Raw genomic sequence first — 23,756 nt, 5'->3', positions numbered from 1 at the left:
TTCTTTTAGAAACCATGCACCGTTTGTAATTCACTTGTTACAGGGTGTTTGGCGCGCTATTCATATAATAAACCAAATATCTGGACAAAAGAAATTCATTATTCACCATATGCAAATTGTTTACGGATATGATGCTTCATCAATGAAATAAATCTCAAAAATGGTCTACGCTAAAAAGTTGATACCTCTGTAATGGTGCAAGGATGTTGGTGACTTCAGGAAAATAAATTTAAATATATCCATTATTAATGTTCCTCGACACTAAAACAGTTAAGTTCCGAATTACATAAACATATGTATGTCACAGCTGTCATGTTTAGACTATGATATTGATAACAAAATATTTCAGTTTTTATTGATATTCTTCATTTCATAATTACAGTATACAAACATCATACACATATAACAACTCAACGATATTGTTTTCTGACATTTTTAATTTTCATTTTGGTTCATTTTAAAATAAAAATTATTTTCAACATGTAATGAATTTCACTAAAACTACAGGTACACTATTTAGTGAACATAATCTTATTTACATAAATTAAAGTGACTGAATACCTAGTCTACACACATACCTGTGTACTTATATATGTACGAGTGAAGACAACAAAACATGTCGCAAAATGATAGTACATGCATCAAATGTATGTGCCAGTTACCTCCCTTAGTTTTGAAAAAATAACATTGGTGAATGGTCTGGCTTAGAAAGATATTCTTAATTCAAATATTGCGCTTTCTCATATAATCTTTTAAATATGCAATTGGTAGTATTATATATTCTTCTGTACACATGTGATTGACGCCTTATGTTGGAATAAAATGTTCATGAACTCGACCTTCCCAATGAAATATGTAAAATCTATCACACGTGACAAAAGATTGATTCACAGTTGATTTGTTGAACTAAAGAAAAAGTTCAACCTGAACCAGGTGTAAATGTAGTCATTACCATTATCAGTAGGTAGACAACAGAGATTAACAGAATCTGACATGGGCTTGTCAAGTGAATAGGGATATCTCAACCTGAGTGACCGACTTTTGCTTGGCTTGCCGAGGGATGATGGTCAAAATCTATCACGAGGGTTGAGATTTCCCTGTCCATCTGACTGGCCCATGTAAGATCCTTTTTCTCCCATAATTTAACGAGAAATGGTGAAAATTCAGTCGACATGATCTTCGCTGTCGCCGTATGTATTGATGACATCACTATCTAGAGCGTGTGAGCTGACTTTTCCCTTCCCCGGTAAAAAGATAAGATTCATATCTTTTTCCCTAGCAACCGCGGGTTAACCCTCTCAAGTATGGGAAAAAACACAGCTTCTGTGTGACTCCATATTTTAATTGAACGTTTAAAACGACTATCAGATAAAATTGATTATGACATCTGTATATATGTATAAACACTTAAGGTGTTAACACCATCGGCTTGAACACACTATTTCATTTTCAAAAGCATAAATACATCACTTGGTCATTGTTAGCATTTAGTTAATTAAATAATCTATGACTTTTAATAACATATTAGATTTTAAGATCTTTGTATAATCTCCGAAGAAATTACCTCATTCCAAATACAAAATGTACTCCTATTTCCTGTTGAGAGTCTAATACTGAAGAATAACTTGTTATGTGTTAAAAAGTAGTTCACTGGGATGATTCCAAATTGACCAATAAGTATTATCATTGTTTCATTCAATCACTAAAACCCCAGATCACTGAAATAATAAGAAAATCACAAAAGTCCAATCACAAACCAATATATCCAAATTTGGCAGTTTTTCTCCTCGTGTGATACAATACAAGTCATCACTACATCACAAAGAACAGTTACTAAATCACAAAGAACAGTATGCTAATACTTCCTTATTCTTTTTTTTCTGAAAAACATTTTATGGACCAAAATTCTTTCTTTGGCTCAATCCTAGACTTCACTGGTTATTTCAAGAATTGGGTCGTTTTAGATAAAATGAGATACTTCGATCTGTACGGTTTGATTGACCTGAGGAAAAAATTGGTCATGTCCTTTGAATTGTATATGCCTATAGATTGGTTATGGGGACGGTGGTTTAAACACAATCAATTTCCAGGGTTAAGAGATTCAAAAGGTTTCATGATTAGAGTACTTAATAGGCATTCAATTTATTATGGGATATGTTTAATGAAATTAAGATCTGTAAGATGAAATTGTCAACAAATATATCTATCAAATCTCCTCCTATTTCACAGTTCAATTAATTTTGTGGTTAAAATGAGAGTAGAAAATTAATATCTTGTCTAGTTTAAAGAAGGAATGTACTATTCTATCCTCTCAAGATAGACACACTAGATCAATATACAATTTCAATAGCGTTAGCAAAAACAGACAGGATCTCTGTTTCACATTTTCGATTTCTAGGATAATTCAATACATAGAAGGTAGAATTGACAAAAGACATCATTTTTTATTCATACATATACCATGAATAGAATGAAAATTAATTTTTTTCAAAAAAACTAACACAAAATGGAAAAGACCAGCACTATACGTATGTCTCAGATATAGTACATTTATAAATGACAAGCTTGTCAAGTTCATGCTCAGCACTCGCAATAAAATCTATAAAGCTATGCACACAAATGATTTCCAGAATAGCTTCCCCTAAGTATACAATTGCAGCGTTTCCATACATTAATTTAAAAAAAATTTAATTCTCTTAAAAAGGAGTTGGTAAGCGACAACCCTTGGTGTGCAAAGAAAATTGTAAATGTCACTTCATAACAAATTTGTATTAAAGCCTTTGCATTTCGCAAGCATTGTAAAGATATATAAATTGTCATAAAAACATTTCTGTAAAGCTATGATAAGCTCAGGAAGTAAAGCTAGGATGAATTTAAAACTGTATTAAAGATACATGTTTCTGAGTGCTTTCTATGGGTAATTTTTCAAGATTTAATGAGACAGAATCATTGCGTGTTAGCTGCTTCTTCATTCAAAACTAACTTTTTTCTCATTGATTTCAATGAAACGTAATGGAAATCAATAAAAGAAACAATTAAAAAAGAAATAAAAATTCTTTCATACCTTATCAGACTACAATGAAATGGCAGTCATATTATGAAAGGAAAAACAAACACAAATTATAATTAACAATGTCTAGCAAGTGGCGATATGATGAACAATGCTTAACGTATTCAAAATAGTCTAGGTTTTTATCCTCACATTTTGTTTGGTAGTTTACCCCAGGTAAGTCTTTTTATCTTGAGTGCGTGCAGCCAATTAGTTATGCAGATGAATATTGTGTGAAATTGATGTAACCAAAATCTAGAACATCTTCATTTCTCACCCAGTAATTATGTTTTAGCTATCATATCACTGATTAAGATATCGAAGATATACCATTCCTCCGAGGACTCCCAGTTATACGGTATAAATCATTTTCAGTTGACAATATTAAGACTTGTTCTTCTGATCAGTAAATTTATACAAATAAATAAAATATTGGGTAAGTTTCATCAAAGCAAAATATTGATTACTCAACAATGCAAATAACGAAATGAAAAATATCTCACAAATTTCCCATGAATAACCACAAACCAAATGTTATCACTTGGACACAAACAACAATCGAAACTTCTCACAATGACCTATCAAACCATACATTAGTGGTCCATGGTATCACATGTCCTATGTCACGCGACTTCAGTCACAAAATTTTTCAGTTATGAAAGTACAACAGGTTGTCATCAATTAAAGAAAAATAACAAGTGATACACAATGTAAGTCGTTAATATGTAACTCTCATTAACACATTCATCAAGTGTTTCGCGCACCAATCACGTTTAGAAACACACAACTGAACTTAAACATAAACATGACATAGTCTATTACGTGAAATTTCACTCGCTCTAACTCCAGTGTAAAGAGTTCCAATACTATATCTCAATTCTCAGCCCTTCCCTACGTGACCAACGACGTACATTGGAGTCGTAGACTTTGTTCAATATTAATGAACTGTGGCCCGGGACATAGAGCTTTTGATATAATTCATCTATCAAATAAAATAATGTCTGCTCAACACAATCGGTACGTTAGAGGAGGATTGTAGCTTACGTCCCCAATCAAACAAACTAAAAGTTAAGGGTCCTCGACCGTAGATGAAACTGTCAGTATGCATCTGTATGATTCAAGATGAGGTCCTTAACCGCTAAAACAATGTCACAATTTTAACGATAATAGCATGTCATCAACGAACAGCTGCTCTATGGATAATGTCTGAATGGTGCGTCCATGTTACTAGAGGACGGCGTTATCTGAACCCATGGTAAATCCTTTGGTCTTGCATCCTCTCGTGTTCGGTTTGACTTTGATTTTGTACTTGCTTTACTTCTCACACTTCGTAAACTGCGAACACTTTGTCGATCGGATGCGTAATAGTTGTTGATGACAGTGCCGTCCCTCATACTTGTTTCATAGCTCGGAGGCCTCTCTATGGTCGGGTATTCGTTAGCTACGCCATCGAATGTCTGGTTATCACAATAACTACTGCTACTGTGGCCCGCATTCTGCATGTCAACTCCTGACGCCCGTGACGGACTCTTGTACATCTTCACAAACTCCAGCTCGTCGTTCGCAGGACTTGCTGTAAAAACAAAAAAAGCCAAATTGAAAACAGTTATTCATATTCATCAACATTTAAGAAAACAAGTTGAACAATTCTTTGTTGAATAACATGTAACTGCATCTGTAATCAATATTAGAAATGGTTAAATATATCATTGATACAACATATTTTATTTTCAAATTCTTTTCATATTGAAATCCAGAACTATATCAATTTATAAAACTTAAACACTAAACATATGCTTTTGTGTTTTAAAAGCTACAAATCTGTTTTATACATACAGTATTGACATAGGAATGGTTTTCTGAAAGTATTTATATATATTGAAAAATAACATATCTCATGAGCCCATTAACAAGCATGTCATCTTATTGTAATGAGCCACAACTATATCTATGTACATTCAACAGCACATCCTGAGGAATCATTAGGGAATTCCCATGAGCTACAAATCTGTCTTATACATACAATATTGACATAGAAATGGTTTTTTGTGAGTATTTATATATATCTAAAGTATTAAGACTTTAAAAATAACATATCTCATGAGCCCATTTACATGTATCTCATCTAAATGAAGTGTAATGACTATCATATGTCCATTCAACAGCACATCCTGAGAAATCATGAAGGAATTTCCGTGAGCAGTGTTCTGTTTTTCCACTATCACCAGAAACTGAGACCAATCGTACTGAAATAACGTCAATTTAGTACCAACAAGGATTTTGGTAATGTCGCATGGATAACTAATGGATTATCACCAGGAAACGTTCTGTCTAAAAAGCTGATGGATACATAAGTATACAGTACATGTAAAAATATAAGTTGAAACCAAATATCTAATCAACGAGAACAATCATATTTAAATAATTCATCTGAATAAGTAGTTAAATAAGAATGACATTTTACACATACCCGAAAATGTCAGAGAAACCAAATGTAAAATAGTTAACATAAACAGCGTAACAAACTCTTTTTGGAATATCTTACATTCAGTCCTGTTTTGAATTCATATGATGGGACACATGGAAAGAAAGACAAGAAAAACAATCAATCTTGTACAAAGTTCAAAGTATAGACAACTCATATGGTTCATTAGAAAATTTTGTTTTAACATTTTATATTACCATGATGGTACTGCTTCAACTTTTGTATATAAAAAATTGTATGCATTGTTAGTCATTAAATGTTTTCTGATGAATTAAATGTATCAGTTCCCTCCCTGTAAACACTACAAGCACTATTACAGGAGTTGTCTCCCTTCTTACTGTAAGAACTCTTCAATGAAGTTATGGTAACCATATATGTCATTCTACACTCTTTTTAAAACATACATGATTGTTGTACTGATGATCATGAAAAAATGTATTAATAGTCATTCACTACTCGCTGTAAAGTAAACAGCGGTGCTTAATCAAACAATTAAAGATTTTCATAAATTAAACAGACAACATACCATATTCGACCCAATAAGCACCCAGGGCCCTTAAAAAAATTGAAGCAGCTCAGGGGGCACTTAATAGAAACAATTCTGGACTTGCCTTTCATAAAAATATTCTACAAAGCAAAAGAAATTGCTAAGAAAAGTTTTCATATTTTCAGTTTGCATTTAATTCAAAGTAAGTGAAATTGAAGCCTAAAAAAGAGAAGGGGCGCTTATAGTAATGAGGGCGCTTATTGGGTCGAATACAGTAATCTAAAACCAAAACAAGGTCAGTTGAACAAAAGAATAATCCGTTTATACACAAGAATGTCCAGTTGAAGTAACTTGAATGTAACAGTAATTAACACAGATCTTACAGCGCGTTTTGGTTTAAAGTCCACTTCCTCAGGGCATCTTCTATCCTATCTGGGAGTAATCATGTTTACAAATTATAACTGATGTACTATAACTACCGATTTATTTCATCGTCTATCATGATAGCTATAAAACTATTTTGTTACAGAAATTTTTTTAGAAACTATATATCTAACTTTTAAAAGTTTATATACATATATATTTAAGGATACTACAGCGCCAAGAGATTTCATTATTATTATTTGAAGAATAATTGAGATTTATTCATGTAAATATATGTCTAACTAACGCACACACCCACACCCTCCCACACACACACACGAAAAAAATGATATAAAATAATTGACTTTGCTTTTGGTGGATGCAAAATCAGTACTCCATTCCATACAGGGCATAGTGTATTGGAGTTTTTCGGGACGCAATTCATTATTTTTAATATTTTTTATCTTGCAGCAATATCATTATACAATTCGCCAGCAGTGTAGCATCTTATATGTAATCAAAATAACTTAATTAACAAATTATAGTGCACATTAATGTAAAATTGGAAAAAATGACCTGTCTGCATTCTTAACCTTAACCAATTTGGCCTTTTTAATGAAATAAAGAACAATCATAATTTATCAACATTAATGTAAAATTGGAAAAAATGACCTGTCTGCATTCTTAACCTTAACCAATTTGGCCTTTTTAATGAAATAAAGAACAATTATAATTTATAAAAATTACAATACATTTAAAGGCAAAAATACTAAACGACACAGGGACATTGATTTTCAAATCTTACACTAAAATATAATGTACACATTTAGTAACTGAAATCACAAAATATTGTACAACATTGAGTCTCTACAAATTATTATGGAATGTGGAATACCCGGTACATATACACGTATTTTTATTTGATGTGTTTCAAAATTCTTCAGGCAGTAAATGGGCACATATCTTCAGTGCTCATTAATATGAATCTATAAGTTGTACAACATTTATGAAACTATCGTAAAATGAAAAACAAATTTTCTGGCAAACCATTACACACAAGAAACGGATAGAAATTCATCAAATATTTGATTGATTAGCCAATGGCGACACCAGGTTTTTTTCCCTTCAATATTCATTGACAACTGACTCAAACATAAACTTATTGTCTATAAATTGAATTTGATAAAAAAGATATATACAGGTACCTGCAACTATGTGTGTAGCTGTTTGTCATTTTAAATACAAACAAAAAACTTTTAATCAATTTCAAACTTTTAAGAATTAAAAGCAATCTGTTTTATGATTTGGGAAAGAATACATCTTCCAATTTCATTAACTGTACAGTTTACCCATACTATAATGTTTTGGTCGTTAATTAATTAAATGTCATCCATATGATATGATGTTTAATTTTTCTGAACTTTCAATCCAACGAAATGCCCATCATAAGACAGACTACAGAATGTCCTCTCCCACTACATACACATAGAGAGGTTGAAGGGTAAGGTGGGATGTCTTTCCGGAGTGTTGGTATGATGACATTGTGTCAAATCCTCCTATAAATTCAACTGCAAAATAGAAATCTTCACAATCACACGGGGAACCTGTCCATCATATTTCTGCCATAACATTGAATGAATAACTACATATCAATTATTTGTTCTTAAAACAAGGGTAGTACTATTATAATATAAACAGATAGTGTTTGCACTTTAATTTATTACCTGGTAGCTAAATTTATCAGGGTCGGTCTTAATTTTCAAACAGGTTCATCAAACAGATTTCCACTCTATTATTCCTTACACTCGCTTAGCTCTTTCGGACTCTGACTAATCTTAAACTTTATTGTATTTACATAAATGAATAGTATTAAACTCATTTCAGCTCCCCATCATTCTTTTGATTTCAACTTTCCAAATCACAAACTCAACTCACTGTGTCCATTATTTGAACATGAGATATCTAGATGATATTTGTATCTTCTTTTAAAGGCTTTTTGTAATATTACATCTTAAGAGTTTACCAGGGACTGTTCATGAGTCATTTATATGTATAGAGCTACGTCTTCAAAATAAAGATGTTTCAATTTGGTCCTAAACCGGTAAATAACCTTGTACAGTAAAAAAAACAATTATAACAAAACTAAAGCTCCCTTGCAATTGACATCATTATTTTGTGGGCACAATTCACATCATTTTCTCTGAAACCTATGACGTTACTCTCGCAAATAAATGATGTCAGAATAAATTATACCTATCCACAACGGCAAATAACTCTGTAAAATACAGGGAATACACTTATCTAACTTCTATTTCATGACAGGATTCAAACAAAGTTTATACTGCATACTATAAACAATACCTAAATATCACCCACACACAGGGCACTTGCTGCAGTTTGTTTATGTTTCTTGTGTACAAAACTTGTCATCATCCTCATGTGTATGAAAGATGCGAGGTGTGAGATATGATATATATAATCTGACATTCTTCACATGTTACAAGCAGTGTACCTGTCATCATAATTACCTTGCCTGGGAGGTGTGGGGGAGACTGGCCCAAATACACATTAATATGTGTAATCAGTAGGCGGCAGGCATGTTGATGTGATTTGGTGAATGCTGACGTTTATTATTTTATAGAACTCGGTGAAATCCCAATGCTATCCCATAAACAGATTACCAGGCAATATGGGAACTAGTGTTAGGAGTTGTGTGATCGGTGATATGTTAAATAGTCACCAAATCATTTCTATTATTATCAGCATGTATAATTGTACAAATATGTACATTGTATCATAGTTAGCCCTTAACAATATATCTATTATTATAATAGAAATATTTTTCTTCCATCAGACTTGATTACAATTATCACTCCTAATATTACATATATATCTGTATTTAAATCATATGATAATTAGAATTTAACTTGATACGACTTTATTAATAGCAGAACCCTTGCTCTTGTTTTTCAGAAATCGAAAATGAAATACATGTAACATTCTTTTTCAACAAAAAAATAAAAGCACATTGATGATGAGATCTGGAAACCTTTCAAATTTTAATGATCATGCATTGTACATGATTTTATTTTTACTTTCATTTTCCATATACAATATGTAATCAGTATACGGAAGGTGCATTTTGATTGCCTTCATTGAAACTACATTGCAAGTGTAACATTGATGAACACATATAACAACTACCAGACAAGTTAAATTGGTATCTGTATCCATCCTGTCAAAGACGAATTGCTGATGATGTATCAATTAAAACCAAATCTGTATTAAATCTAATAAATTAAATTATAGGTGAAAAGCCTATAAAAAGAAAAACAAGAGGCCCAGAGGGCCTGTATCGCTCACCTGGTTTGTAATGCCAAGTAATGTTCTGAATACAGGTTCATTGTTTCTTTTCTGAAGGAATTTTGATATTAACCTCTAAATCCCCTATTAGGCCCCACCCCTCCTGCCCCCAGGGGGTCAGAGCCAAAATTTATACAAGTTCTGTTCCCCTTCCCCCAAGGATGTTTGCGGCCAAATTTGGTCACAATCCAAGCAAAACTCTAGGACAAGTAGCAATTTATAGGATTTACCTCTATTTCCCCTATTGGGCCCCACCCGTCCTGCCCCTGGGGGGGCCAGAGCCAAAACTTATACAAGTTCTGTTCCCCTTCCCCCAAGGATGTTTGTGGCCAAATTTGGTTACAATCCATACAGAACTCTATGACTAGTAGCGATTTAAAGAATTTACCTCTATTTCCCCTATTGGGCCCCGCCCCTCCTGCCCCCCGGGACCAGAGCCAAAATTTATACAAACTCAGTTCTTATTCTCCCAAGGATATTTCTGGCCAAATTTGGTTACATTCCATGCGGAACTCTGTGACTAGTAGCGATTTAAAGGATTTACCTCTATTTCCCCTATTAGGCTCCGCCCCTCCAGCCCCCGGGGGGCCAGAGCCAAAATTTATACAAGTTCTGTTCCCCTTCCCACAAGGATGTTTGTGGCCAAATTTGGTTCCAATCCCTGCAGAACTCTATGACTAGTAGCGATTTAAAGGATTTACCTCTATTTCCCCTATTGGGCCCCGCCCCTCCTGCCCCCGGGGGGGTCAGAGCCAAAATTTATACAAGTTCTGTTCCCCTTCCCCCAAGGATGTTTGTGGCCAAATTTGGTTACATTTCATTCAGAACTCTATGACAAGTAGCGATTTAAAGGATTTACCTCTATTTCCCCTATTGGGCCCCGCCCCTCCTGCCCCCAGGGGGCCAGAGCCAAAATTTATACAAGTTCTGTTCCCCTTCCCCCAAGGATGTTTGTGGCCAAATTTGGTTACATTTCATTCAGAACTCTATGACAAGTAGCGATTTAAAGGATTTACCTCTATTTCCCCTATTGGGCCCCGCCCCTCCTGCCCCCAGGGGGCCAGAGCCAAAATTTATACAAGTTCTGTTCCCCTCCCCCCAAGGATGTTTGTGGCCAAATTTGGTTCCAATCCATGCAGAACTCTATGACTAGTAGCGATTTAAAGGATTTACCTCTATTTCCCCTATTGGGCCCCGCCCCTCCTGCCCCTGGGGGATCAGAGCCAAAATTTATACAAGTTCTGTTCCCCTTCCCCCAAGGATGTTTTTGGCTGATTTTGGTTACAATCCATGCCAAACTCTAGGACAAGTAGCGATTTAAAGGATTTACCTCTATTTCCCCTATTGGGCCCCGCCCCTCCTGCCCCTGGGGGATCAGAGCCAAAATTTATACAAGTTCTGTTCCCCTTCCCCCAAGGATGTTTGTGGCTGAATTTGGTTACAATCCATGCCAAACTCTAGGACAAGTAGCGATTTAAAGGATTTACCTCTATTTCCCCTATTGGGCCCCGCCCCTCCTGCCCCTGGGGGGGGGGGGTCAGAGCCAAAATTTATACAAGTTCTGTTCCCCCTCCCCCAAGGATGTTTGTGGCCAAATTTGGTTACAATCCATGCAGAACTCTAGGACAAGTAGCGATTTATAGGAAATGTTGACGGACGGACGACGGACGCCGCGCCATGAGTCCATGACATAAGCTCACCGGCCCTACGGGCCAGGTGAGCTAAAAATTAGAAACACATGCATCACATACCATCATTGATTGAAGAAATTACTCTTTGTTATAGAAACATTTTGAGCATAATTATTTTCTCAATACAACAGTAATTGAGAGTGTAAAATGTTATTTTGTTGATCACAGTGATAAATTATACAATAAAACACAGTGGTGGAAATGTTATATGTTCATAACAAATAACAAGAAAAAAGGCAACATGCAGAAATCAAATAGAGGCTGAACAGAAAAGTAAAATCAAATAAATAAAGAAATTGTATAAATAAAAATATTAAAACTATTCAAGACATGTTATTGAAATCAGAAATGTAATAAATAAGAAAACAGTTACAGTATTAATGTTTGTCATGCATGCATATCTTATATCATGAGGGATAATGTTGTAGTTTAATTTCCAAAGTTATATATATATATCTATTTTTTGATTGTTTATCCTAAGCAATGTATACATGTATCTCTTATTGAAATGATTTATCACAAGAATCAGTGCTCCAGTTAAGACGCCAATACAGGTTCATTGTTTCTTTTCTGAAGGAATGAGTAAAAACTGCCCCTGGGGGGTCATGAGCATTTTTCTGTTTCCCCTTTTCCCATAATTATTTTCTCAATACAACAGTAATTGAGAGTGTAAAATGTTATTTTGTTGATCACAGTGGATAAAATTATACAATAAAACACAGTGGTGGAAATGTTATATGTTCATAACAAATAACAAGAAAAAAGGCAACATGCAGAAATCAAATAGAGGCTGAACAGAAAAGTAAAATCAAATAAATAAAGAAATTGTATCAATAAAAATATTAAAACTATTCAAGACATGTTATTGAAATCAGAAATGTAATAAATAAGAAAACAGTTACAGTATTAATGTCTGTCATGCATGCATATCTTATATCATGAGGGATAATGTTGTAGTTTATTTTCCAAAGTTATATATATATATATCTATTTTTGATTGTTTATCCTAAGCAATGTATACATGTATCTCTCATTGAAATGATTTATCACAAGATATAATTAATCAGCGCTCCAGTTAAGACGCCAATACAGATAAAATAACCATTAAAATCTGTCAATTATCCCTAGAAATTGTATGAATGTGTACTTATTACTCCTGCAATATTTGTAATTACACGACAAAACTATTATGAGCACTTACACCAAGAAATAAAATTGGTAAAATCAGAATCCCAACAATGCTTAATAATTTGCATCAACTACACATGCTCTAGTTTCTGATAGATATTTGCACAATTGCAGATTGCTAGCTTTTCATCAATTACTTTACAACATAACCACATCCCCCCTCCCCCCAAGTCTGACATATCTCAGACTCACACAAAAGTGTGAATATACCTCCCCTTTCAAAAGTTTGAGTACAACCCCTCAAAAAATTATCTGGAGCACTGTATAAATTCTTTTAGTGTGAGCAATATTTAATTATTTTTATCATTCTTTGTTCTTTTCCCCAATGTCTCGCCATCATGTTCACTTTTCTGTCACACCTCTGTGCAGGAGGATGGGGCCTGTGTACGCTAGCAACTTCAGGGAGAGTGTTACAAATTGAAACTTGTCAGTGTAAGGCAGAGAATAACCTACCAACAATGTATAGGTCTCAGTGTCAGATAGGGTCATGTTCATTGTTAATACAGATCATGTGCATGTGTGATATCACTGTTGGGAACATGGAGTTTCTAGCTCTCCTGATATATGCCTACACCATCTTCCTCTTTTGCTAAAAGCAGTGCCAAAGCAACAATCCAGCAATGCATATCCCTTGTAAAAACCATTGCACTTTCTTTTTCACTACTTGCATGTTGATGATGATTCGAGTCAATCTGAATGACTTAATCTCAAAATGAAAAACAATTACCACAAATTTAACTTTAGAACAACTATTGAATTAGTCTATGTAAGATATGTATGAGACATTTTCTGACTATCCTCATATTTCCACTATTCTCTGATTGCGCAGTGATACCCAACATATTTCCACGACAACAAGGGGAGACAACAACAGAGATCCAAAGAGTAGTGAAGTGACAGCAGACTAGCAGCCCAGCTCTACAGTTACTCACAAGGTCAAGGTCACCGACTTAAACATGATTAATTTTGCCATTATCTAAATCTTTAAAAACCAAATATTGGTTAAAATGTTCATTACCATTAAATCTGAAATTCAATCTTGAAATTTTTGTTGTTGTTGTAATATTACGGAGACAAAAATAACATAACCGAAAGTACAATTTATTTAGCCTATCAAATATGCTGAGATGAAGTTTAAAGAATAATTCCGTTCAGAAATACTTCATAAAATGGATATATTTACACTGGATATGTATTTTCAAATTTTCTATGAGCCAAATATTTTCATGATATTGTTTGGTTGATTTTTGTTTTGTTTATTTTTTTGTTTTTTTAATTTTTATGTTTACGTTTTGTTTATATTTTGTTCCAGACAACGATGCCAAGAGCCGTGAGTAACTGACTGAGGTTTAGGCAGGAGCCATGAGTGATACAGACAGAAGCACGGATAGCCACTACAGAGTACACCCAAATAACACCGACCTTTTTATGACTAGAGAAAAATTGTTATCTCCCCTGGTCAGAGGGGAGATAACTCTATACATCAGAATCGTTGAACTGCCGTCGCACAACGACCCCATCCACTTCCACAGGTGAGTGATCAGAGCTCAGAGTTGTCAAAACTGAGGACGATTCATGGATGTTTGGGACTGATTTGGCATGCCCGGAATTTGACCAATCAAAACTGTCGGTGTATGAGACATAGGTCGGTAGACACCAACTGTTACGTGAGGGAATTGGTTCATATTTGGTAGTCGCATACTTGTCTTCATTGACGTAAACACATGTTGGACGTGCATATGTGCTCGATTGAGCAAGGTACTTACAACTCTCTTCCTCATCTCCATACATATACAGATTGATGCAGGAAAAGACAAAACCAATCAACTGAAATGAAAGCAAAACATATAATTCGTCATTTGAATCAATTTGATACTTTTGATCACATTACTATCATTTTTTATTACCATTACCTGTCATGATATAAACATAATATGGTACGTATATACATTTTTTATCTTCACATAATAAAACAACTTTTCTTTACTTTCTCAAAAGAAAATTCAAATGGAGGCAGAAAAATAACTAGATTGATCTTCTTATACTTATTACATAGTTTTTTTCAGCCTTTAAAGGTAGCTGCAATTGTTATATAATTCTGATTAAGGCTGTTGTGCCAAAACGTCAAAATCTCCTGACATATTGGCATTAGCCCTTCACCTCTGGGTTGTGTGTTGAAAACTCATGCATGCTGTCTTTTTAGGGCAGTTGAATGTATATAGCCAGGTACTGACCAAATATATGTGGTTTTCTTTAGGTACTCCAGCTTTCTAGTACATCCTCAAAAGCTCTGGCTGTTCATTAGATATTACATATACACAAAATGTACACTTGAAAAATTCAATTTATCCAAAAAGAAGAGAGCTTAGCATAAAGAAAACGCTAGTGTACTCACCGCCAGTAAACATTGCACTCCAGCATGTATCACCTCTACATAATAGTATTCAAGGAGACAACCTTTGATGACGTCCTCCGGTGGAATGTCCCGACTAGAATCCTGGACAGTGTTGGACAGCTTCCAGGAAGTGTTGGTGATTTTACAGCCAATACCATTCTCCAACCACCAACTTTTGTTCTTCGTACCAATACTAAGAATATACAAATCTCGTTTCTGAAACAGAAAAAGTTCAAATAAAGTAAATATACTTCTAACCAACATGACATGTTTCATCGATTTGTGAAGCTTGATGTGACTTACTGTATTACTAAATTTGTTTCTAGTTGCAACACACTTCAATTTGTATTCCATAATTTAAAGAAGCTCCACCGCTGACAAATGATTATTTTTCACTATCAAAAAAGGAGCAGACCATTTAGTGTTTTTCTTCAGTTACAAACGTTACTTACTTTACACCATTACCACCATTGAAAAGTTTGAGCTTCTAATTTTACTTCAAGTTAGAAAGTTAGAAGTTAGAAAAATGAAAAATAATTAATTGCATCCCGCAAAAATTCTGTGGCACTATATCCTATATGGAATGAAGTACTGATTGCGCATGCACCAAAGGCAAAATAAATTATTTTATATCATTTTTGTGTTAATTAGACACGTATACGGTTAAAAACCATTTATTGTTCAAGTGATGAATATCATTTATGCTCTGTTGGCGGTGGAGCATCTTTAATAGTGTAACCTGTAAAAATCGACCCCACCCTTCTTGTTTAACCCCCACCCTTCTTAATAAATTTGTCTTATTTTTGTGTGAATACCGAGAGAATCATTATTCTGTATTTGCATGTTACAGAGTTATCTACCCTTGTGGGTAGATATTGATTGTGATGTCATGTACTACTTCAGAGGGTAACATCAGAGAAAATGATGTGAGTTGCAATCACAGAATAATGACGTCACAATTGATACCTACGGAAAGGGAGGTAACAATTGATACCTACGGAAAGGGAGGTAACAATTGATACCTACGGAAAGGGAGGTAACAATTGATACCTACGGAAAGGGAGGTAACTGTGTAACATGGAAAGATGGAAAAGTTTCTGTAATTAAAACCTGTATTATCAGGAAACCTGTATTATCAGGAAACCTGTAACCTGTATTATCAGGAAACCTGTATTATCAGGAAACCTGTAACCTGTATAATCTAGAAACCTATATACTCACCACAATGACATTGGTCTGGCATCACCATTCATGATGATATAATATCATATCTCAATAAATTATACTTTACTATAAATTCATTAGATTTTGAATTTGATGAGTGTGGAACTTTTCAATCCCTAAAGCTAAGTTACATATCAAGTACAATGTACATGAAGCATCTTACAAGTGGAAATATATGCTTTCATTTCTTTTATCTATCAAATCATATGATATTTATTCCTTTATGTAAGTACTCAAATTATAATTATATACATTCAATATCAGAAGTATGATATCATAAGCTAAAATTACCACAACATAAATCCACCTCAGAACTATAAATCTATAAATAACTATATTTTACCAGTACGTAGTGAAATTTTAAAAAAAATCTTAGAAATTAGCAGTCAACTAGCTATATAACTAGCATGATTGAAAATGCCTAATTAGGGTTTAATAATTAGCATTTCTAGGGTTATACAATGCAATACATTATATTTTATGAAAGTATAAGATCAGATGTCAATTTTGATTATGTATATTGTATACGTAACATAGCAATTATGTTAAAATTTAAAATTGAGATTCAGCTGATATTTTATTAGTAATGAGGCTTCATTACGAGACACTAAAATGTTTCAATTTATTAGCTGGTTATAATTACATCAATCAAAAGTTTTAATTGGTCAGGATCATCCTTTTTATCAAATCAAATAAAAACACCCCATAATAGACTAAGGCATGTTAATCTATATCCTGAAGATCAAGTCACAGCTGTTGGATATAAAATACATGCATCATATCACTACTGGAAACTTATAATAACACTTATGTAAAGCTGCTTGATGAGGATCAGACTGCATTAAGGGTCCAAAGTCCAGACATTGATATTGATCTAGGCTGTTTGTATTTTGCTGGTATTTTGTATATATAAACATCAGTATAGCCAATGTGGGCACAACACTTAGGTATAGCTTCAAGTCACTTCAGCGTTGTTGTGAATGAAAATTAACATATAAAATAAATATAAATTTAGAGCTCTGTGAGAAAGTCATAATGGGTTTTTGAATATCCTCTCATAAGACATATTCTAATACTGAGATTATTCTAAATACCGAATGGACATGATTGAACATCACAGATAACAAATGAAAGCGATATTTAAACCCAGTCCTACATGTACACGTCCAATAGCACATACACTGAACATGACATGGGAAAAAAATAAAAATAAAAAATATAAACATTGTAGAGATGTGAAAATATGCATTAAATCATGATCATGTAGGCATTAATCTCTCAATGAAAGTTCCTGTTATCATATATATGCACATATATATCGTGGTTAAGTTTAATTTGTGTATATAATATATAATCTTTTATAACTTATATCATACACTGTCTGTTACGTACTTCAGTTCAAATGAAAACTACATTATATCTATATAATGTTGAGGTATATAAGATCAATATAAAATTAAAGATAAAAAGATAAAATGAACTATTCTGGCTTTTATTTTAGATTAATATAGAATTTGATAATTATATCCAGATTAAAACTTTTTTATTGTCTTCTACAAATTTTTTCTTATTTTGGATTGGTAAAACACAAATATTGACATGAATATTCTACAGAATAAAAAAAATATTTTCCAATTTGGTATACACTAACAACATGTACATTGTAATTTGTAAGAATATAAATAAAAAAAAACTTATGTACAGATAATTATATACCCTCTATCAATAGTGATCAATAAGGAAATTAATTTGACTGACGGGAGTTAATATATAATCAGTGAACCAGACAGCTGTATTTTGTATACTTTCAGGATTTCCCTGTCGGCACCGCCGTCTTAAACAGCTGATCAGCACATTAATTATGGATCACTGTTGGCTATATGGCTAATTTTAGTTACATACATCATCCTACGATCACACCATTGTTAACACAGACGTCACACACACACATTGAAATCTTTTTATGCCCATGCACTGATCATTGAATGTCATCATGTGATCTGTCGAATATTGCACAAAAGATGTGTGCGACAATGGCCTTGTACAGTACTAGTAACTAGTGTGCTGGCTGATCGTGACAACGGCCTTGTATAATAACTAGTATGCCGGAAGTATTTTAATTACACATGCACATGTAGAACATGTGTATAGTGTTGTAATTATAACTCCAAAGACTTACTAAGAAGTGTTTCGTCTTTCTGTTTTCATGTCCCATTATAGTTATACATCTTCATAATTTATAATTTATTTAATTAAACAAATCAATTTCAATATTGATATATGTTCATCTTAATTCATGTATTTACTTTAGGAAAACTAGAAAACATCATATTTGTCATCCAAAATATGTTTATAACCCTAGTATATCATTCATTGAAATTAATTGTAGGTGTATATGGGTACTTAATATAAATGCAATGAATTCAAAATGCCAATGTATATTTAGTATATATCAAAGAAACACAATTTAACAAAGCATGACAATTTATTGACTCGTGCTCGATCCAGGCCTTGAACTCACGATCTACGGCACCCAATCGCCTAGTCAAACATACCTGCGCCTTCTACCACTGCGCCACATCCACATCCCCAATGTATAGTATATATATAGTTCACATTTAAACATTAATGATGTGGAATACTTACTCTATTTAAAACTCCAACTTCTAGGTAGAGACAGATGACAAACACATTCCATCCCAGCCATATTAACGACCAGGTACTATACTGAAAACAGAAAAAAATTTAACATTGACGCTTAGTAGTATAATCATATCTTAAATTAAGTTTAAATAAAGTGCTACCGTATACGCCGTTATTAGCGCCCAGGTTGCTTAAATAATTGTAACAAAAAGGTGGCACTATATATAAATTTATGAACCAAATTGTAACTTACGGACAAAAAAAGTAAGCTATATTTTAACTATTTCTGCATGCACTCATTGTATATTAATCTGTTACAGTAAAACATGTTGTGATTCACATGTAAAAGATTTGCTAGTTCATGTAATATGGGATACAATACTAGAGGCATCATATGTTGCAAAACATTGTTAAATCAATGGGATGGGGCTTTTATACAACTTCAACTCTTCTCCAAAAAGTTAACCCTTTCACCACTGTAGGCCATAATGGACTCATCCAAATCAATGGATGGTAGAGTCTACTAAAGTTACATAGGGGTGAAAGAGTTAAAGGAGAGGGGTAACTTATAAGGGGAGGGGCCCTATTTAAGACAAATACGGTATGTATATATATATATATACACTGTCTGAAAACAAAAGTTTAACACATTAGGTACCATATATTCTATTTGATTCACATGGCTTACCTTGTGTAATAATTTCATGCTCAAAATCTAAGGCTATTATTCAAATTTGGTTCTATTACGTGCCCCTTCATTCCTTCAATATCTGTAATTGCCCTGGATGGGTCCTTTATTTTTTGGGGTGAAAAAGCGAAGTCAAGGACATGCATGTACAATGTGTATAATTATACAAGATAATGTTGATCAGATAATTGTATCCAGCATAGTGACTCCATTTCAAAATATAACAAAACTTGATCCACTGAGAGTTATATTGTATTTGAAAATACATTGTAAATCATATAATGACAGTGTAAGAATGAAGGAGATTTTCCCTGAAGTAGTAAATACTGAAGTTGTTAAAAACTTGAGTTTATATATATATACAGCTGTATACAGCTCGGGAAACCCAAGCTTGTTATCACTGAATTCTTCAGATAACTCAACACCTTAAACTTAACCACATACATTGTACTAGTACTGTAAGGTATATATCTCCTCCCACTGTATATCACTACAAACTATACTTACTGCCCTAATTCCATCACACAAAACGTAACCCTTGTACTATGAATACATTAACACATATATATCTGTAACTAAGGGGAATGCAGTTCACACATCAGACTGAGAATATGTATGGAAGAGGTGTAGCAATATATAGCAAAAGGCTTTTTAAAATGACAAATATGTTTCCTTCTATGCACATATATACCGGGAACATTTGATTACATACTGGTAACTTTATAATATTTCATAATTACTAAAAATTAAAATATAAATACTGGTACCTATATAAATACAGATTTCAATTATAACTAAAAAGTTATATTGTGCAGTTTATTTGGTTCGGTAAAAAAGTATGGATTACCATATATAGCTCTAGAGCTAATATCAACAGCTAGAGCTATATATCATAATAGATAATGAACATTGTCAAAGCTGGTTTTAACTTGATCAATTAGAATACTACAACCGATTGTGACAGTGACAAAATTTGCACTTTTCTAGATGCCAATTCAAAGAAAGAGTTAAAATCTGAATTGTTAGAACCAAACTCACACATTAATGCAATAAAACATACACAATTATAATCTGATGCATGATTCAGAATGAAACATAAAGGCTCAGACAGATAGGAAAAACATACTCATTGATCCCTTTATCATTAACATATGTACCAGGATTGGAATACAAGTATCAATAGTAACAGGATATGACTTTGTATGAGATAACAACTTCAAAGAAAATTAATCTCTGATCATTATTTTTCATCTTTTACGTAATATAATCTGCAGAATACCGGTATTAGCTTCAATTTTGATCCATGCAGTTTGAACTGGTAGCATATGTATGTACTTAATTAAGTGGTGATTATATAGTGAAGATTACGCCTAATTCCCAGCGGCAAAGCCTCTAAGTTTGTTCCCAATTCAATTTAATTAAACCTAAGATTATCCAATTCAAGCCTAAGATTATATTAAATTTCCCAAAATTTGGAAAATAAAATATAAAAAATCTTGCATGAATTTTATCGGTTAAGACTTTTTAAAATAAGTGTGTATTTGCTTCAGAAAAGTATGTAAACTACACTGGAAATATTAATAAATAATTTGCGGTGCTTTCCTAGGTATTTTTGGAAATTGGTGAAAATTGGAAATATTTGTGCAATAAAAGTAGGAAATTGGAGAAAATTTTAACAATGTTTGTGGAAATTTTGGAAAAGGTAGAAATATTAAAACAATATAATGCTTCTTAAAGAGTCAGTGTATGAATGTATACTCAAATACGACGCTCAGACTTGGGATTTCCGGAATTATATCGTTTTGATTGTCACACAAAATATGCGTCAAAACGCTGATTTGGGAAATTTAGACATAGATTTGGGAAAAATAAAAAGAAATACAATTGGGAATATATATAAATATAAAGACAGGAAAAACACTGATTTTATTCATTATACTTTTAATTTCATATATCATTATTTTTCTCAAATCTTGGTTTTGTTTTAGATTTTCCCAAATTGGAATTCACAGGCCCCATTACCAAAGTAGTGAAAAACCCTTGCTGTTCATTATTTAGCAAACTATCACAACTTTATTATTAAGCATTTCCTGTTGTCAGGACTGATTGTACTTAAATTGATCTGCATCATATTTTTTCCAGAAATTATAATTAACTTCAAATTAAATCAGAGAGTTGACAGGTATTCCACTATTTTTGTTACAATAAGAAACTTAGAGCTTTACATATATACCTACAAACACTCATTCAGGGGGGTCTGAACTAGTACTTTTTTTTTTAAATTGAGTTTTGGCAAAGGATTGGAAGCTTGCCCAAGGGGATTTCCGAAAAAGCCCACTGTTCAGGGCATCAGTACTAGCTAGGGCACTAGCGCATTAGTATAACGGTATATATATTTTTTCATCTCATAAATCTGATTTGACTTGGGTTGGAAGCACAAATCCATACTTTTAGCTGATTCTAGATTCAAATCACCATTTCTCAAAAATCTGAATGACATGTTTTGACTTTTCAGATTTTTGAGAAATGGTAATTTGACTCCTGGGTCAACTAGATGCCTTGATAGCTGTCATTTAGGAATATATTATAGGAGACCAATCTTTAGTAGTAAACAAGCATTAAATAATACAGAGTCTGTAGTTGTTCATGGCAGACAACCATTCCCTTACTCTGTTGTACGTTGTTTAAACTTACCACAGCAATGAATTTTGTTCTGTACTGGTAGGCACCAAATCCTCCAATAATAACGCACACTAGTTGAAAGAAATTAGCGATAATGGGTGCCCACATAAATCCCAGAAAGTCAAACACTTGTCTCTCAAGAGTGCTCAGCTGTTAAAAAATACAAAACATTCTGTCAAACAGATTTACATATATTCCTGTACATAGTATAGGAATTATATACAGTGAAACACATTTATAACAAACCTCTGGGGACCAACAGAATAACTTTGATAATGATAAATTACATAGTGTAGACATGATCTTGAGGGGGAATGAAAACTATATGATTAATCAATAATGTATTGTTTACAGATGTTCGTTACTGTTCTCGCTCTTCATAATGAGTTAAACCACATATACAGGGCCTTATATATCTACAAGTACGATGTAGTTGTGAAGGAACAGCAGTTGTGATTATGTAAAATTGAATTGTTCGCATCTTATGAAACATGTTATTTCTGCATGTAAACAAAACAACACCATCATAAAGTATTCTGCAGCAGCTCCAGACATTCCGATATCTGGACGCACAGTAGTCCGAGTATAATGTGCACACAATAACGACTATTTATACTGTTCCGTTAAGACTATGGTGGTAGGGTACCAGTACAACTAGTTGCACATTCATTGAGAAAATATACAAAATTTGTTCTCTGACATAACCTTTTATATCAATTAAATGCAAATTAATATCTGCAGGTAATTTTTTGTTTATATAAATACAATTTTCCTTGAATATTCTTTGAAAATACCACAACCAGTAAACTAATCTCTTTCCCATCGATATAGCAGAATTTTGTGGGGAAAATTGTCTTCAATTCAACCATGGACAATAATATTTTCTACATTAACGCGTTGTAACCAAGGGGGAAATGGCCATCTCAATCAGCTGATGCCAATCACGGAAGATAGCTTCTCCCTACATTATACATGTATATACGTTGATTAAAGACTTAAAGTTGTCATTTTTATACAATAAACATATTTGATAACCACACTTGGACAATTTAAGCATATATTAGAATCAGGATTCGAATACACAACATGGTTGAAATATTCATTCATAACTTACCAACTGAAGAATCAGAATGATCAGCAGGGTTGTGTAAAACGCGGCATTAAAACACTTCCCGTGCCTCCCCATTTTCAAGACTTAATTTCTAAACGTATTACATCACTTTAGAACTTATTTTCATCCATGATTACATCGTGAAACTGAAATAAATTCAATGGATTCCAGTTGCTGTCACTTCACGTAAACGGAATAGAAAACGGAATACACTGAGTCATAAATAATATCGGAAGTACCCACACCTCAGAAAGTAGTTCCTATGTATAACAAATTTCTTCCGCAAATATTTATGCTTCGAGTTTTTCCATCTTTTTCTCGCAATTAATGCTCACCCATACACGAAATGTAGTTGTCGCAAAAAATTATTTATGCATCCTAAATTGG

At 33.3% G+C, this 23,756-nt stretch overlaps 1 protein-coding gene across 2 annotated transcripts; it reads right to left on the bottom strand.

Annotated features, from left to right (window-relative positions):
* Positions 1–419: 419 nt before the first annotated feature.
* Positions 420–23,599, bottom strand: LOC138309319 (sodium/potassium-transporting ATPase subunit beta-1-interacting protein 1-like). Of its 2 annotated transcripts, XM_069250495.1 has the most exons (7): positions 23,373–23,599; positions 22,271–22,408; positions 18,892–18,972; positions 15,022–15,237; positions 14,393–14,453; positions 7,868–7,952; positions 4,636–6,449 (listed from the first exon to the last, which is right to left on the bottom strand). In XM_069250495.1, exons 1-7 carry the CDS (start codon positions 23,442–23,444, stop codon positions 6,401–6,403), a joined length of 702 nt encoding a protein of 233 aa, XP_069106596.1. In that variant the 5' UTR covers positions 23,445–23,599; the 3' UTR covers positions 4,636–6,400. The 2 variants fall into 2 exon arrangements, with proteins under 2 accessions (XP_069106595.1, XP_069106596.1); XM_069250494.1 differs by lacking the exons at positions 4,636–6,449; positions 7,868–7,952 and adding an exon at positions 420–4,622 and having other exon boundaries at positions 23,373–23,593.
* Positions 23,600–23,756: the final 157 nt, after the last annotated feature.

Source organism: Argopecten irradians, chromosome 15 (genome assembly GCF_041381155.1).
Source record: "Argopecten irradians isolate NY chromosome 15, Ai_NY, whole genome shotgun sequence".
NCBI classification, from domain to species: domain Eukaryota; kingdom Metazoa; phylum Mollusca; class Bivalvia; order Pectinida; family Pectinidae; genus Argopecten; species Argopecten irradians.
The sequence above is the reverse complement of the archived record's forward strand: the minus strand, read 5'-3'. Positions and strand labels throughout refer to the sequence as shown.